Source organism: Ochotona curzoniae, unplaced genomic scaffold (genome assembly GCF_017591425.1).
Source record: "Ochotona curzoniae isolate NIBS_2020 unplaced genomic scaffold, NIBS_Ocur_1.0 contig_3819, whole genome shotgun sequence".
Taxonomy (NCBI): domain Eukaryota; kingdom Metazoa; phylum Chordata; class Mammalia; order Lagomorpha; family Ochotonidae; genus Ochotona; species Ochotona curzoniae.
The window spans coordinates 55,193,997-55,212,694 of NW_024466004.1; the positions used below are offsets into that span (position 1 = coordinate 55,193,997).

The following is an 18,698-nucleotide window of genomic DNA, read 5'->3' on the forward strand; positions in this document are numbered from 1 at the left end:
TGTTCTCTTAAACTCCAAGTCCAGGCCTGTCCATTCTAGTGACACAGATGGCTACAGCGTTTCAAGTATCCACACAGGTATTTCTGTTGTAGGATACCTTAAGCCTCTGTCCTTTCACATTTTCTCTTTATGGCATGCCACATGCTGATGAAATGACTTGGGTGGCTTTCAGAGTGAGGAATCGCTAAGTGAAATAACTTGACTGAATGTTTGAGTGAGCTGGGTAATAAAATCTGTTTGCCGTGTTCGCTGTCTCCAGATAGGGCTGTAATTACACCACAGAAGGAAGAAAGCAAGCTGAGCCCCAATCTAGATCATTTATGTACACTCAGCCTTCTTGTCAACCGCGTTCTCATATTGCATGCACACAGCCCGCAAAGCCGTCTCCCGTGAGGCCGGCGGAGGTGCTGGCCGGCGGCAGGCCCGCGAACTCCCTGTGTCCCGTCTGGGGGCCTTGGGCGTCTGTGCTTCAAGGCCAAGGTTTTCACCAGTGGAGGACCTGGTACAACAATTACATTTCTTCAACTCACACAAAATAAAAATCTTTAACAAGCCAAAGGATTACAAACATACTACATGACCTCCCTCGCACAGACACCCTGTAATAGAAACTTCCTTTTTTCATTAGAGTTTGTAAAAAAAAAAAAATTTTTTTTAAACACAGACATATACGAAAGAAGGTAGAAAATTCCTCATCAAAGCAAGGTATTATCTGTTAACACTTTAATTTGCTAGTGCGAATATTTGGCAACTTCCCAGCTATTTCTGCCCACATGCTCCCCATCGCACCTCCCTCTCAGTCCCCAAATTTTACAAAAGCCATGGAACACAAAGTGTAACTGTATTGTTATCTAGAGACACAGAGACATGATGAACAAAACAGCATGTTCTGTTTAATTTTTTTTCCCTGAATTCATCAAAATGGTCTGTTATGACAAACGGGTGGCTCATTCTTGGTTTGCTGGTCCACCCTGGCCGCTGTGGCTGGAGTGACACCTGCAGCTTGCTCTGTCCCCTGTAGGAGGAGAAACCGCAGGCCACCGCCCTGGCGCCATCCCCAGCTCAGTCCAATCAATAAGGACTTATTTCCTGTCCATTTGCTGAGGTCACGGAGCGAGTCTCATTAATTATTTCTGCTGCTGCAGCTTCAAGTGTGCTTCTGGCGTGACAAGTGAAAACTGCTTGACCTTTTTTTTTTTTTGCTTCTTCCAAATTTTGTTGGTAGCAGTTGCAATAAGAAGGCAGTATTCATTTAGCAACATGATAAGAGGATTTGGGGCTCAGTGAGGGTGTGTGTGGCGGGTTGTCTGTTTTTTAAAGTCATTAACCCATTTAGAGATTTCATCGTAAAAGCTCTCCCCATCACCTCCCTGCTTAGGTTGTCTCAGTCATCGGAACAATGGGGTCTTTTTAATTTGGTGTCATGAAAATCTGGTCACAGCAAACACAATGTTTTCTAAAGCAGATCTGGCCTCGGAGGGAGGGAAGCGCTGCAGGGCCTCCAGGGCCTTGTTTCCATGGTAACGACACAGGTCAATCGCTGAAGTCACACCTTTGCCAGCTTTGATTGTTTCTCGCAACTGTTAAGAAACAAATGCACAATAAAAAGTCAATTATTAAGGGATGCAATCACAATTACATGGGGGGTGGCAGGTGGGAAACAAAGAGGGAGAGCAGTGGATGCAGATTTTGGGGTTTCTGCTACGTTCTTTGAAGGAAAAGAGGATGTGATTTCCCTGGTGATCTTGAGGCAGGAACATTTCCTCGGGCTGTGAGGGCACCACTGGCTTCAATCAGCTTGATTATACCTCCATGGCTGCCACCCCTGATATCGTGCCCTGTGCCACGCTGGGGTGGCTGGAAGGGAGGAGAGAGTACTTGGCATGCAGCAGAGGAAGGCTTCATCCACATCCATCTTGGTTACAAACTTTTTCCCTTCACACCATATGTTGACACAATAGTCTATATGAAGATTCAGGCAAGGTGCACAGTATTAGATCTGAACACTGCATGTTTAAAATACAGAGTTGATTCGTGTACAGAAGCAAGGAAACTAGCTGATGAGCCCAGTTGGATTTCCAATCCTCTTGGTGACGGAAATCGTGGTCTGCCTTCCCCCATGCCTGTGCCCCTGGTTGGTCTTCTGGCCCCCAGTGAGTGTCTCAAATGTCTGCCTAATTCTTGAAGTCTTCTTCACTCCTCACACCCAATCATCAAGCCAGGTGAGGGCAGGGTTGCACATCGCAGCCGAGCTTTCTGGTCCTCAGAGAGTGGGTGCGGCCAGGGCGACAAACGCTTTCTACTCTGTGAGCTGTGAGCTGGCCACTGCTTGGCGGCAGCACCGTGTGGTCCAAGTGAGTACCCCCGGCACATGCACCATCCTTACTGGAGCTGCCTGGATCCCTGGGAGCCTGCCAGGGTCACCACAGTGCCTCTCCCACCTGTAACGGACATGCATCATGGCCAAGGACCTTGACTTTGTTGTTTTGAATCACGGTGGCTGTGAGACTATGTGCAGCCATGGTAACTGATACAGTCCATAGGTCCTGGGCATCCTCTGCCCTGCAAGTGCCCATACAGATTCTCTATTCCTCACTTCCATTGGCACTGTATTCGTCTGGGCTCACAGGATCTCCCGCCTGAGTTTTTTCTTGCAATAATCTGTGTCTTTCCCATCATCAGCTCGACAATTCTTTGCCTCCATAGGCCATGCCAGGTGGCCAGGGAGTTCATTTTAAAATACAAATACGATCTTGCTTAAAACCCTCCACTGCCTCCCAACAGCCTTAGGAAAAGAGCCGAAGCTCTTTGAAGAGGCAGCGGACTCCCTTCCCAATCTGGCTCTAGGCTGTCTTCCATTTTCCCTTTCTCATGTATTTGGTGGGCAGGGAAGTAGCTAACAGTTCTTAGAGGTGACCTACCCTCTCCCTTGGGGTGACTCATCCCCTTCCAGGCCCCCAGGTTCCCCCAGGCTGGAATGTGCTCACTCAGCAAGGATGATGAGTGGGGTGAGGGAGGAGGCTGGAGCCCCATTGGGACCGTGGGCTCCCAGAGTTCCCTGTCAACTCCAGAGCGTAACATCATTACCCCGTGTTGTCTTTCCATTCTCCCTTCACTTACCCAGCTCTGTAAGAGGACAAAGACCTTCCACTGTTGGTTCACTCCCTAGTCACAATGGCTGGGGCTGGGCCAAGCTGAAGTTAGGAGCCTGGAACTCCATCTGGGCCTCCCACATGGGTGGCAGGGGACCAAGTACCTGGGCTCATCTCCTGCTGCTTTCCCAGACTGACCTGGATTGGAAGAGGAGCAGCTGGGACTCCAACGGGCACTCCCGTAAGGATGCTGGGAGGCCAGCACTGCAGCACGGCATGGGCCCCAGTGTACAGTGAAACTTGACAGTAAACTCTCTCAGGACATTCGCTCTCCACAGACATTTCCATATTACACATGAATCATGAGATCATTTCAGCCAGATTTCACAGGTCTATTGCTGATCATTGGATGCACAAAGACACTAAGATAATACTGAGATATCAGAGGTTGCCAGATTCAGACTCCTAGGCTTAATTTCAGGGAAGCCACTAAACTGCTCTCAGTTCTAAGTGGGGACAATATTACCCTTGGGAGGCTGTGGGGGGGCCAAATGAGACAGTCTGGAGTGGCTGACAGTGCCTACGTCACACTGGGCTGAGATGACCCGCTTTCCCTTCCCAAACCTTAAGCTGTTGCCAAGGAAGCTTCCTTCCCCACTCTGATCAAGCCTACTTTGGCTTAATATCTAGTAATCCCAAAGGTTGCTTGAAAGATTACGAAAATAGGAACAAATTCCCTTATTTTCAATACCTTTAATCCTTTCAAGCCTACATTAGGCCAACATCCTCTCCCAATTCCAGATTTTTAGTTTAGTCCTTTGCAAGTATGCCGATCTCTGTATGACTGGACTGGGAAGCTCAGCTTAGCAGTAAACTGAACACCTACTACATGTGAAAAGTACAACGCGCTTTAGGAGCAAATGAATGCCAGTGTGAGAAAATTAGTGAAAATGTAGCACTGTAGCTTGGAGAGGAATGACGTGCCGTTTTGACTGGAACAGACTGACTTCACAGGAACATCGAGAGGAATCTGAAGAAGACATGGGGTTGTGGGCAGCAAGGGAGCTGTGGACTGCCCAGGGAGTTACGACAGGTGAGTGTGGCAGACTGCCAGGGGCCCACGAGGCTCTGCAAATCAGGCTGAGAAATGTACACTTCCTCTACCCCACACCCATGATGTTACTATGGAATATCTTAAAAGTAGAGAAACACTGAAAGACTGTGGCCCTGGGCTGAATCTATCCCTTGTTTTGGTAAGCAGTTTTGCTGGAACATAGCCACATTCATTCATTTATGCAAGGTCTGGTCCATGGCTGCTTTTTTGTGCCAGAAAGGCAGCAATGCAGAGCTGAGTTTCAGCTCTGAAATATATACACTTGACCTTTACAGAAAAAGCCCGCTGATTCCTGGACTAGCATAGTGAGTGGCCATACATTCTCTACTGAGAATTTGATAGTTGTGAATATTTTGGCATTTTTGTTCTATCTATGGGTGTTTTTCTTTTTTTCCCTGGAACCATTTGAAAGCAAGCTGCAGGCAGTGGATGCTGGCAAATGAGCTCTCCAGGGGGAAAAAGCCCTCGATGTAGCATCTGCAGCTTTCCGTGGTATCAATACTCCCACCAGGGCAGTTTCAGGCTGCCAAGAGTCTTGAGATCACAAACTTCCTGAATATTTAACAGTAGACTCTGGGTTGCTAGGACTTGTCTTGGCCACCATTGGCTAAAGGATAACACACACCTCTCAGGGTAAGAACACAGACCCAATAACAAGAAAATTTAATGAGAGACATCCCTAATATTAGCTAGCATCTCAGTTTACACGTAAATTTCCACCAACTGGTTGCAAAGAAATGTTTATTTTAGATTTTTTTCCCCCCAGTTCATGATCAATCCAGGCTCATACACCGCATGTGCTGGCTGTGGCATTTTCATCTTTTTCCTCCATGACATTGTCATTTTGAAAGGTCCAGGTTTGCTTTGTTGAGGCCTATGTTCCTCTGATGACTTCATTTAGATTGTTTTTCTATGAACTTTGTTCCGCCAAGCTTAATTAATGAATTTTTTCTTTTTAAATTTGAGACAAAGATTCAGAGACCGAGGAAGCTCCCGACCACTGGTTCACTCCAAAGTTGTCTGCTGGGAGCCATAAACTCAATCCAAGTCTCCAATCACTTGAATCATTAACTTGTTGTCTCCAGTGGTGGGTATATTAGCAAGAAGCTGAAATTGGAAGTAGAGCTGGCACAGGACCCCAGACATTCCAAAGTGGGATGCGGGCATCCCAACCAACATCTTATCTGTGAGATCAAATGCCTACCCTACAATTGCATGTTTGATGGTGGCTCATAGGGTACTGGATTTTATCACGAGGAATAACTCATATTAAGACAAAGCAGAAACCAGGGGGATACCACTGAAAGTCACTTAAGTCCTAAATGAGTTCTTTTCTTTTTCTTTTTCTTTTTTTTTAAAAAGATTTATTTACTTGTTGGAAAGTTAGATATAGAGAGAGGACGAGAGACAGAGAGGAAGATCCTGTGTCCGATGATTCACTCCCCAAGTGAGCCCAATGGCCGGTGCTGTGTCGATACAAAACCAGGAGCCAGGAACTTCCTCCAGGTCTCCCACATGGGTGCAGAGTCCCAAGGCTTTGGGCCAAACTCAGCTGCTTTCCCAGGCCACAAGCAGGGAGCTGGATGGGAAGTGGAGCTGCCGGGATTAGAATCAGCGCCCATATGGGATCCCGGGGTGCTCAAGGCAAGGACCTCAGCTGCTAGGCCACGCCGCCAGGCCCAATGAGTTCTTTTCTTACACAGGCTGATTATTTGCTCTAGTCAATGCAGAAATTTGGAGTGTTTTGTGTGCCAAGAGATCTGGTAGCTTCCATGTGTAAAATGCCCATTTCATGACTCACCAGTAATCTAATCCTCGATGGAATGCATTGTTCCTCACTGCTGCTGCCTGTAAACACTGCTAACACTTACACATAAATTATTAGCTCCAAGGAAATTCTTCAGCTATAACTAATAAACCATAAATGGAACTCCTTTTTACTGCAGACTAGACCAGGTAACACATTATCTTGGCAAGAATGATCTTGTCCTTTTGTAAAGAGATGCGACAGAAGTTCCTAAACTTTTCTGAACGCCCTGAGATTCACTTGGAGAATTTTAAAAGACTGATGTCCATGCCCTTAGCTCTGAGATGGATTTTCTGGTCACTCCAATGATTGGAAAGACTTATGAGTACCTTGCTCACAGGGGATTGTCTTTTGAGTTACTGAATTGTAGCACGTTACTGTATTTTTCAAACAGTTGTGCTGGGGTTACCCTACGTTCAACTGGTTGTTTTTGCAATGATAAAAGTCAACTTAATAAGTATTTATTGGTTACCTTTATGATGTGGGCATATGATAGGGGCTAGAGATACGAAAAAATATATAGTTGCTCCCTCTCCCTTAAGAGCATGTGTTAGAGGACAGTCGCAAACTGGTAGAATAGAGAGGTTTAAGTGGAACATTGAGTGTTTGGATCCATAACCTGGTTCTAATATCTGCAAGAGAAAAGACTTTTTTTTTTTTTTTTAAAAGTTCTTCTGTTTCTGCCTTTTTTTGCATTCTGCCTTTTGGACTGGGAAAATCAAAATTTATGCACCCTAAGAACTTTGCAAGTCAGAATCTGGCTAGAATTGTTAGTATTCCCACACAAACAGCACTGAAATGCTAAAAGGTGAATTATCAGTCTCTGCTTTATTTCTCTGATATCACACTACTACAATTAAAATCTCTAATGAAGTCAACTTAATAATTGTGTAAGTGCAGTATCACCTGAAATAAATTAAACTCAAATCCCCTGTTAGAGAATCTCATTAAAGATGTTAACAAGGAGAAAAGGATGCAAAGTATTTAAAGTTAAATACCTTTTTATTTAACATGTATTAAACACCCCTGGAGTGACAAATGTTGCTCTTTTGAGATCCTTTATGTCTTTGACAACTATTTTGTTCAAAAGTCCTTTCAAAGTATTAAATAGAGGGACAGGCACAGTGACTCAACAGGTTTACCCTTTACCTGTAAGCACTGGCATCCCATAAGGGTGCTGGTCCATGTCCGGGCTGCTCCACTCCCAATCCAGCTCCCTGCTTGTGGCCTGGGAGAGCAGTTGAGGACGGCCCCAAGCCTTGGGACCTGCATCCATATAAAACACCTGGAAGAAGCTCCATTTGTGGCCTTTGTGATTGACAACTTTGGTGAACCAGAAGATTTTTCTCTATCTCTCCTTTTCTTCATAACTCTGCCTTTCCAATAAAAAAAAATAAATCTTTAAAGCATATATTAAAGAGAAGACCGAGGCAAAGAAGTGGAGGTAGTAGCCACTTCCACTGGAAGAAGCCAGCGAGAGACTCTGAAATTCAGACTCATCTGCCACATGGAGCAGGCCTTATTCTGAAGAAACCATTGAGAGTGGGTGAGTATAAACCAATATCATCAAACTTTCTCATGGTTCAAAACCCAGGGACGAAGGAGAAAGGAAACAAATGGCAGTCATGTTGTTATAGGAAGACCACAGGCTTTGTGGCCAGCTGAGAGAGGTGGACCATGCTTCCCTGGTGGGGTCACCAAGGTGGGAGAAAGGCAGGATGCAGGCATGATAGGGTATTCAACTGTTTGCTTATTTATATTGGAAAGGCAGATCAGATTCATGAAGAGCAGAGATAGACAGATCTTCCATCCGCTGGCTTACCCTCAAGTGGCCGCAATGGCCAAAGCTGATCTAAAGCCAGGAGCCAAGAGCTTCTTCTGAGTCTCCCATGTGGGTGCAGGGTCTCAAGGCTTTGGGCGATCCTCTACTGCTTTCCCAGGCTACAGGCAGGGAGCTGGATGGGACGTGGAGCAACTGGGACAGGAACTGGCGCCCATATGGGATCCCAGTGCATGTAAGGAGAGGATTTAGCTATTGAGCCATTTCCCTAGGCCCAGGGACTTCAACTTTCTTTTCTTTTTTTTTAATTTATTTTTATTATTATTTTTTTTTATTGGAAAGGCAGATATACAGAGAGGAGAGACAGAGAGGAAGATCTTCCGTCCAATGATTCGCTCCCCAAGTGAGCGCAACGGGCCGATACTATGCCGATTCGAAGCCAGGAGCCTCTTCCGGGTCTCCCACGTGGGTGCAGGTTCCCAAAGCTTTGGGCCGTCCTTGACTGATTTCCCAGGCCACAGGCAGGGAGCTGGAAGGGAAGCGGGGCTGCCGGGATTAGAACCGGCGCCCATATGGGATCCCTGGCGTGCAAGGCGAGGACCTTTAACCACTTGCGCCACTGCGCCGGGCCCGGGACTTCAACTTTCAAACATGTGCAATTTTTCCTCTGAAGCTGCCAAATCCTTGGTGTGCTCTGTGTCAGAAGCGGCAAGAAGCACTTGCACTTAATTATGACAATAAAGCAAAATGTGACGCTAATAGGAATCCAGCATAGAAACACGGGGGTGGGCATTTGGCCCAGCAGTTAAGACATCCATATTCAGCATCAAGAGTTGCCTGAGTTTGATAGCAACTTCTGTCTCTGGGCTCCAGCTTCCTGCTAATACTAACTCTGGCAGGCAGGAGTGCTGCCTCAGATAATAAAGTAACTGCTAGGGTCAGTGTGGTGGTACAGCAAGTTAGTCCTCAGCCTGCAGCACTGGCACCCATTATGGGCACTGGTTAGAGTCCTGGCTGCTCCACATCTGATCTAGTTCCCTGTGAATGGCCTGGGAAAGCAGCAGATAGTTCGGCTTAAGTCCTTGGGTCCTTCAACTTACATGAGAAACTAAGAAAAGTTCCTGGGCCCCAGCTTTGGACTACTATAGCTCTGGCCATGGCAGCCATTTGGGGAGTGAACCAGCGGACACAAGATTTCGCTGTTTCTAATTCTGACTTTTAAGTAAAAATAAATATATTTTAAAAACCCAGGGCAACTGCCACCTGGGAGGCATGCCTGGACTGAGTTCCCTGCTCTTGGCTTCAGCTTGGCCCCATCCTGGCCCACCCTGGATATTTGCAGAGTAAACTGGTAAATGGAAAGCATCCCCCAAAACCCTTAGCCTGTCTTTCTGCCTGTCAAATAAGGCAGAATGAAAGTCCTGCCATGTTGGCATTAGAATCAAAGGAGAAAAACAGACGAACAGGCTTGGTTTTAGACACTCAGTTCTTATATGATTCCAAGAGCTCTTAAGTAGAAATGCCTTTCTAGAAGGTGGCGGTGATGTGGCAGGCCGGGCTGGGCGGATGCCTGCGGCAAACTAAGTTCCTACGATGGTCAAAAGAAAACAGGAAAAAGACCATGCAAAGTGGCTTGAATCAGGTCCTAGGTTTTTCTTTCTTTCTTTCTTTTTGCTAAGGTTTACTAAGGAGTCTTTATTAACCAAGCTTGGTGATAATAGGGCGACTAGAAATAGCAAATCACAAGTCTATATAGCAATCCAGTCAATTGAAACTCCAAGAGGAACAAATGGTTATTACCCTGAAGTCCATTCGTTAAGCTGAAGACCTGTGTCCCAGCTTCCCCAGCTGTTATCCTAAGAGACACGGAACAAATAACCTAGACACACTTACAAGACTGCAGACATTCTGTTAGTTATTTAAAACAGAGTTCTAGTTTTATGTTATTACATGTAGCTAATTCCCGCAGCCTGGTTCTTTACGGTCAGCCGAAAACACCAGACGCAATGAGGGATCTTAGGGGTAGGAACAGGATGGGGTGGTGGGAAGGGGAGGAGGAAAGTGGAGGAAGAGGAAGAAAGGGGAAGGAAGGGGAGGGGAGCCGGAAGGAGAAGAGGTCCCAGATGTTCAAGGGCCTGAGCAGCAAGAGGCAGAATCCACACTCAGCACCTTTCACTAAGCTGAGAGCACTCCGCTGAGACTGGATGCCCTCTAGACACAGGAACTGACAACACAGAGGTGCAGTTGTCAGCGCTGAGACCCACTCCCAGTCGGCTCTGTCATCAGGACACTTGTCACCGTGTTTCTAGAGGCTGGTTCCTGGCAGAAGGCTCCCAAGCAGGCAACCTTGTCGGGAAAGCCAAATCCCAGAGCACAGTGAAGATTCATGGGAGTGGGGTTGCCTTGGCGGAGAGACATGATGGAAACTGAGGATTACAAATGCAAGGGTACAAAGTCGGAGGAAAGCAAGTATGACCAAACATTTGCAGATGACATGAGTGATCATGGCAGAGAGGAAAGCCAACAACTGAAGGCGGAGTTAAAAATTGTAACAACTTAAGCAAACTCTGTGAAGACAGGCCTGTAAGCACAAAACATGCATTCGAACTGCCAGTGACAGGTTGTGGGTGTGTGTGGCTGCAGGGCCACCATTCCGGAATGTAGCTTCCCACCAGCTGCTGGTGCTCTGGCCGGCCCAAGACCACCCAGGCTCTCAGTCACAACAATACACTGGAGGACAAACCGTTGTGGGCCAGCCCAGGGAGCCCCTCTCCTCTGCCGGCCTTCCCACTCACTGGTCCTGACACTCCGGCCCTGGCTCTTCCCCTCCTGGTCTTCCTTCTCTCTCTGGATGTTGGCCTTCAGTCCAGGGCACCTTATCAGATGCTTCTGTCTTGCTTCTGCAGGCCAGGGGCCTTCCTGTCTGGGACTAAAAGATGGGGAAATCTCAGGGATTACAGACTCTTCCGATACATCGCAGAAACAAATGAGAAACAAAGATGCATCCAGGTGTGCTGCTAGGTGATGTATGGCAAAAGTCCCAGAAAGGGTCACTCCTAAACAGATGGCTTGTGGGACTGGGGACCCTTGGCTTCGGGGTGGTTGTCCTTTCCCAGCTTCGCCTCTAAGAGCAAAGAGAGCTGTCCTCTAAAGAGATCCAACCCATGAACAACCTGCTCAGCCCAGCCTGTTCGCTTCTCCCCAGCCAACAGATAACTGCAATGCCAAATGAAGGTCAATAAACACTTTAAGCTCTTCCCCATCTTGCCAGACCAGGGGGGGGGGGTAGGGGGTGGGGGAGGTGTGGTGTGTGTGTGTGTGAGAGAGAGAGAAAGTGCTCCAACTCTGAAGCCACACACTAAGAAAAACAAAAACAAAAACAAAACGCTTCTTAGGAAGGCGGATAATGCCAGTGGCAAGGTTAGAGGAATCTCAAGAACCCACAGGTCCAAGAAGGAGGAACACTGGCCCTTGGGAGGGGAACTGGCACGGACCCCTCATATGCCATGCATTCGAGGAAGGCCGGCTACAGAAGGAAGTGCTGGGCTGCTCAGATGCAAGACTCAGAAGGAAGCATTTGTTGCTGTCACAAAACCACCTGGTGGTGACAATGGTGGCAACAGGGTGCTCAGTTTCCTAAACCTCCCAGGTGTCACTCACTGAAGGCGGGCCTGGAAAGCGATGGAGAGACAGCCAAAGCCCTTCAGTCAGCACGTTAGGAAATCCAGGGCCAGCGTCACCCCGGACCTTCCTGCCCACCCTCACACGGTGCCCCAGGGGCAGGAGGGTGGTTTTCCTGAAGCCGCTGAGCTTGCTGCTTGTCATAGGACTGGATTACTGCAGGCAGGTTCCTCTGTGTAGAACACACCAGAAATTTGTCATCGCCACCTCCACAATAATTGCTATTAGCTGTGTGCAAATCCCAACCCATCTCACTGATGCTTATTTCAAGAGGCAGCAGCTGTGGAAACCCAGGCACCAGCAAGGTGAGGTCTTTGACACAAAGAAAGAGAAATACGAGATGACTGAGCAGATCAGAAAAGTGCGGACTCACACATTTCGCCGAGAAGCAACGCTGCTCCCCAGGCGCAGGGACTCCTGTGGTGTGTCTTTGCTCTAATGAGTTGAATTCATCCTCACTGACTAGTGTTGTGAATTTCACTGGAATATCATTAAATAACTGATAATGAGAGGAAGAGAGAAAGGAAGGCAAAGGGAGGGGGAGAGAAGGAGGGACGAAGGAAGGGAAGTGGGAGAGCAGGGAAGGAGGGACGGAGGAAGGGAAGAGAGGGAGGGAGAGAGGCAGGCAGGGAGCAGACAGAAAGACTTCACATCCACCAGAGTTCCTGTTCCTTCTGCTGCCTGCTACTCCTCCGACACTCCTCAGACCTCCTCAGCCTGGGGCCAAGAAGCCTTCTTTGACCAGTGTCCTTGTAGCTTTGGTCATGCTTGCAAGGGGCAAACATGGCAGCACCTCCCTTAAAGGAAACATGTTTGATTCTTTTTAAAAATCACATTTTGGGGGCCTGGTGCGATGGCTCAGTGGCTAAATTCTCACCTTGCACAGGCCGGGATCCAACATGGGAGCTGATTCATGTCCTGGCTGCTCTGTCCAGCTCCCTGCTTGTAGACTGTGAAAGCAGTAGAGGATGTCCAAAGCCTTGGGACCCTGCACCCGCATGGGAGACCTGGAGGAGGTTCCTGGCTCCTGGCTTCAGATCGGCTCAGCACTGGCCATTGTGGTTACTTGGCGAGTGAGTCAGTGGATGGAAGATCTTTTTCTCTCTCTCCTTCTCTCTGTAAATCTGAAATTCTTTTTTTTTTTTTTAATTTTATCTTCTAAATCTGAAATTCTAATAAAAATAAATGAATCTTAAAAAAAAATCCACATTTTTAGTTACTTCCAGGTTATGAAACCATTAAAAGAAAAGGCGTTGGCAATGGTGGCCTCAGAAAAGGTAGGTCACACAGCCAAAGGACGACAGAACACTCTCAACTCCTGTGCCTATCTGTATCTACATCTGTCCATATGCATTTTAAAAAATACGGCCACTCTGCTGTCAGCTTCAAAAACAGCAAAACTGGAGTATATCTGGATCAGGAGAAATGGGGTATGGTAACATCTATTTGAACATGACAACCAATTTAGGTGAGAATAAGCTGTCTTAGGTAACACAAGAAGAGAGTTCTTGTTCTTTTTTGTTTTTAAATTTTGATTTTTTTTTCATTGTATCTGAAAGGCAGGCAGACACAGAGAGTCCATCTGCTGGTTCACTTCCCAAATCCTAAGCACAGCTGGGTCTACTGCTGTTAGGAGTCAGGGATTGCTCTACGTTTCCCAAGCGGGCATCAGGGACCCTGCGATGTGAGCGGATCCCTCCCAGGCACACATGATACAAAGCTGAACTGGGGAGCAGAACTGAACTTGAATACAGATACTCCAATATCCCCCAAGCGATGCCTTAAGAGCCCATACGCCTGCTCCGAGTTCTTGCTCTTAACCATGATGCCATGGTGCCTTTTATTTTTCATTTTTTAAAAAAGATGTATTTATTATTTTTATTGCAAAGTCAGATATATATAGAGGAGGAGAGACAGAGAAGATCTTTCATCTTTCACTCCCCAAGTGACTGCAACAGCCGGTGCTGCACTGATCCGAAGCCAGGAGCCAGGAACTTCCTCCAGGTCTCCCACGTGGGTGCAGGGCCCCAAGGCTTTGGGTCATCCTTGACTGTTTTCCCAGGCCACAAGCAGGGAGCTGGATGGAAAGCGAAGCTGCCGGGACTAGAACTGGCGCCCATATGGGAGCCTGGCGCTTTAAAGGTGAGGACTTTAGCCATTAGGCCACCATGCCAGGCCTGGTGCCTTTCTTTTATTCCTAAACAATTTCACATGAGAAGCAATGCATACTTAGGTTATCATCAATACCATTCATGGGTCTGGCGCGGTGGCGCAAGTGGTTAAGGTCCTCGCCTTGCACGCCCGGGATCCCATATGGGCGCCGGTTCTATCCTGGCAGCTCCGCTTCCCATCCAGCTCCCTGCCTGTGGCCCGGGAAAGCAGTTGAGGACGGCCCAAAGCTTTGGGAACCTGCACCCGCGTGGGAGACCTGGAGGAGGCTCCTGGCTTCAGATTGGCATAGTATCGGGCCCGTTGTGCTCACTTGGGGAGCGAATCATTGGACGGAAGATCTTCCTCTCTGTCTCTCCACCTTTCCAACAAAAAAATAATAAAAATAAAAAATCTTAAAACAAAACAAAACAAAACAATACCATTCACATGCTTGTGTACAAGGGTAATGTATTAAAATTCAAATCCCAGGTTGGGAAAAAATGGCTCAAGTCAGATAACCCAGCTTGGGAAAAAAGCAATACTTATAGGGACCTCAGAAAACGGAAGCCATCATTAGATTAATTATGTACCTCTATGACAACATATACATTTTTTCTCTCACCCAACTCAAAATGCCAGATGGTTGCAAAACAAATGTCAACAGGAATGGGAAGTGGAAAATTTCTGCATTTTTTGTTAAGAAAAAGGTCATAAATATCCCAACTGATTAAGTACATCCTTCTGGTCAATTATATCAGAATTAGGTTTTTTTCTAAAACAAAATGGCATCAAGCAAGAGTGAGGTCTGATCGCATCTACTACTGAACTGCAAAATCAAGATAGTTAAATGCGTATCCTTGAATAACAAAACTCTATTTTTACAAAAAAAACACAGACTAACTTATTTCTTTCTTCCTTGCTTCCTCCTTTTTTTTTTTTTTTTTTGTCCTGCAAAAGTAGCTCCATCAGCTGTAGATCAGGCAGAACTGAGCAAACCTTAGCCCACAAGTAAAACTAGAAGCCAGGAGGGAGTAGAGGTCATGCCGAGCTAGGCTCTTGTACCTACTGGTCTGCAGGAGCTAGGGACGCTAAGCCATAGTGTCTAAGGCAGCGTTCGGGACAGGGGAGGGCCTGTGCCAAGCTGAGTCAGAGCATCCATTGGTAGGCAAGTGATCTATGGCTGGGAACAGGCCTGGTTGGGGAGCAAAGGGGACAACCCTAGCTGGGCTGAGGTTCCCACCAAGAGGCGAGTGGCCTGGAAGGGGGGCTGCATTCTGATCTGGAAATGGTTGTAGTCTCCCTTGGCACAAGTGTGGACTGGGATTGGATGCACCGAACCGGGCCGGACCCCGACTCCCCCTGGTGTTCTGGAGGACCAGGGCAGATGTGGGATGGACTAGGCAAGGTCTCAAACCCCTACTGAGCCATGTGTGAGCCATACGTGGGTATGGACAAACCATGGCTGGGCTGGAACATCCAACAGCAAGAACCAGATTGGGTTGAAGGCCAGTCAGGAAAAGCCACAGTTCCTGCTAGGACAGGAGGTAGACTGAGTAGGGTTGGCTCATGGACCCACTGGTAAGCGTGAAACCTGGCATTGGGAGAGGTTCTGATGGAGGAGCCTGGGCTACTCCTCTGGCAGGACACAGACCCGGCAGGTAAGTGCAAGCAACATGATAGGTAACAGCCCAGAAAAGGCCATGGAAAGCTACACACTGGCATACAATTGGCAGACGTGGGGGCAAGACCAGGCTGAAGCTGTCCACGTCATCCACTGGCAAATCCAGGCACCAGTATGGGTCGGGCCAGGTTCGGTCGCAACAAAGACTAGTGCACAATATGGAATGCCGAGGTGAGGTTGCCTGTACTGGAAGGGACCGCAGCGCCCAACCAGCCTGAGATTAAGAAAGGAAGTGGGCAGAGCTGGCAGGGGAATAAGGGAGGGTTCCTTTGCAGGACAGCTACTTCCGCAGGAGAGCATGAGCTGGAATGGGGGCAGACCAGACTAGGCAGAGCTACCACACCTGTGCGCTTCATGTGGACTAGATCAGGGAGAAGCCGGGCTGGGCAGATTATTCCTACTGGTGCAAACAAAATTAAAGTGGGCGAGGGTTGTTTGGGCTTAGCCACAGCATCAGCTGGAATCTAGGAGTGGGAGAGGCCTGGGAGGGAAATAGTGGGCTCATCCCTCTTGGGTCACCACTTCCATAAAACTAAGATAGCGGCTGGGGTGGAAGGGGGTGTGGGACAGACTGGATTACTGCTACACTTACTGGCAAACCAGGGTAGGGGGTGGGCCTGGTGGGGGTTATTGTGGGTCGCTCCAACTAGGCTGCAGCTCCCACTGGTTTATGTGAGGGCCAAGTATGTGCTGGGCAGAACCAGGCTGGACTGCAACACCCATTGGTTCCAGTGGAAGTCGGGAGTGAGAACAGAACCAACCTAGCAATTGCAACCACCAGCTGATTGGAGCGATGGACGGTGCCAGGCCCTGTACTTGTTAGCACATACAAGAAGTTTCTTTGGAGATCTTCCTAATTAAATGCTGGACTCAAAACCCTGACGAAGAAAAGAGAGAAGACGGAACAGGTCAACCAACCATCTCCGCTACGGTGGACTATGTCAATCAGTGGATTTTTCAAAGACTGCATAGTGCTTGGAGTGGCAAGATTGACAGCAATTCATAACTGTTGCAATATCAAAACCACTTGAGCAAGAACCTCAGAGGATGCCCTACATCCGGGACCTGGGGAGGGTGGGAAATTGGGTGGGCCTTCTCCCTTAATACCCCCCTTTAAACATGAAGGTAACAATATGGAAAACATACTAGTATTATCCACTTTCCTGTAGCCCTTGAACCTTCTTACCCTAATTAACTATGTAAAGAATGTTAAAATAAAATTTTATTAGAAAAAACAAACAAACAAAACAAGATTTATTTGTTCTCACTGGTAAGCCAGATTTATAGATTGAAGGAGAGACAGAAAGATCTTGCATCTGCTGGTTCACTCCCCAAATGGCCACAATGGCCAGAGCTGAGCCAATCTGAAGCCAGGAGGTGTAGCTTCTTCCAGGTCTCCCACACTGATGCAGGGTCCCAAGGCCTTGGGCCACCCTTGACTGCTTTCCCAGGTCATAGGCAGGGAGCTGGTTGGGAAACAGAGCAGCTGGGACACGAACTGGTACTCATATGAAATGCTGGTGCTGGAAGGTGAGGATTAGCCAGCTGAGCTATTGTGCCAGACCCAACACTGAGTAGTTTCACAGAGCAACAGGACCAAGTACTGCCTTAGGGTATCTCTATTATTTTTTAAAATCTAACCTCATCATGCAGTATTAAGTCATTCTAAAGGTTTCAGTGAGTTCAAAATGGCAAATATAATTTGGGGCATGTTATACCATTTTTATTGTGCTAAGGAGTTAGGTTACTTTTCTTTTGTACAACAGCTGGTAAAACCCAAATAATATATGATTTGCATTGCACATTAAGGCTATTCTGTAGAAGACCAGTATGGTGGCATAGCAAGCTAATCTGCCTGTAGAGCCGGCATCCTACATGGGTGCCGATTCCTGCCCTGGCTGCTCCACTTCCGTTCCAGCTCTCTGCTTTTGGCTTGGGAAAGCAGTGGAGAATTGTTTAAGTACTTGTGGCCTTTGCATCCAACTGGCAGACCTGGGTGAAGCACCTGACTTTAGATTGGTTCAGCTCCAGCCACTGTGGCCATCTGGGGATTGAAGATTTCTCTCTTTTGTAAATTTGTCTTTCCAATAAAAATAAATAAGTCCTTTAAAATTTCATTTTATTTTTAAATTTTTATTGGAAAGTCAGATTTACAGAGAGGAGAAACAGAATGATCTTACTTCTGTCTGCTGCTTCACTCCCCAAGTGACCTCAACGGTCAGAGCTGTGCTGATCCAAAGCCAGGAGCCAGGAGCCAGGAGCTTGTTTTGGGTTTCCCACATGGGTGCAGGGTCCCATGCATGCAAGGTGAGGATTTAGCCATTAAGCTATTGCACTGGGCCCAAAATTAAGTCTTTTTTTTTTTTTAAGGTATTGTATAGATTCCTTAACAAGCTCATGTGTGTGAGATGACAAACATCCTGTATAACTGTATGGGAGTCTATGATATTTGTTACAGTGCTCTCCTTCTGCCTTGCAAAGTCCTGGAACCGAAAGTCCCAAGAAGTAAGCTGGACTCCAGGAGGGGACAAAATGCTCCTGTTTTGAGGATCTGGTGGCCCTTGAGCACTGGAGCCCAATCCTCCAGCTGATGTCATGAGGGAACTTTAAAGAAATATTGTAACAGGAAGCATTCGTCAGGTGTTCTCTTCCAACAGGGACAGCTACTGAGGAACTCATTTCTGCTGTGTTTCACTGCAATGGCTGGTGCTGCACTGATCCAAAGCCACGAGCCAGGAACTTCCTCCAGGTCTCCCACATGGGTGCAGAGTCTCAAGGCTTTGGGCTGTGCTCCACTGCTTTCCCAGGCCACAGGCAGGGAGGTGAATGGGAAGTGGGGCCGCTGGGATTAGAACCGATACTCATATGGGGTCCCAGCACGTTCAAGAGAGGACTTTAGCCACTAGGCCACCATGCTGTGCCAGAGAGGGTGATCTTAAACCCAGTGGTTCACTACCCAAATGGCTACAATAGCTAGAGCTGAGCCGATTTGAAGCCAGGAGCGAGGAGGTTCTTCCAGGTCTCCCACACAGATGCAGGGTCCCAAGGACCTGGGCTATCCTCCACTGCTTTTTCAAGCCATAACCAGAGAGCTGGATGGGGACAAGGAGCGACTGGGACACTAACTGGCACCCATATAGAATGTTAGCACTGTAGGTAAAGCATCAGCTTGCTATACCACTGCACTAGCCACAATCACTTATTATTTTATTTCAAAGGCAGTGTTAACGAGACAGGACAAATTGAGATAGATCTTGCATCTGTTGGTTTACTCCCCAATGACCTCAATGGCAGAGCTAGGTCTGTCTGAAGCTGGGAGCCAGGAGCTTTCTCTGGGTCAGCCACGTGGGTATAGGGTACCAAGACTTTGAGCCATCTTCAGCTGTTTTCTC

The 18,698-nt window shown here is 47.5% G+C and overlaps 1 protein-coding gene and 1 pseudogene across 1 annotated transcript in view; one reads left to right on the forward strand and one right to left on the reverse strand.

The window, feature by feature from the left end:
• Positions 1-910: 910 nt before the first annotated feature.
• The window catches only part of PDSS2 (decaprenyl diphosphate synthase subunit 2), a 260,395-nt gene continuing 242,607 nt past the window's right edge, over positions 911-18,698 (reverse strand). The window contains exon 8 of the mRNA XM_040983851.1: positions 911-1,580. Coding sequence (XP_040839785.1) covers positions 1,422-1,580 — 159 coding nt within the window. The 3' untranslated portion in view covers positions 911-1,421. The remainder of the gene's footprint in view (positions 1,581-18,698) is intronic.
• LOC121158320 lies at positions 11,300-11,948 on the forward strand (annotated as a pseudogene).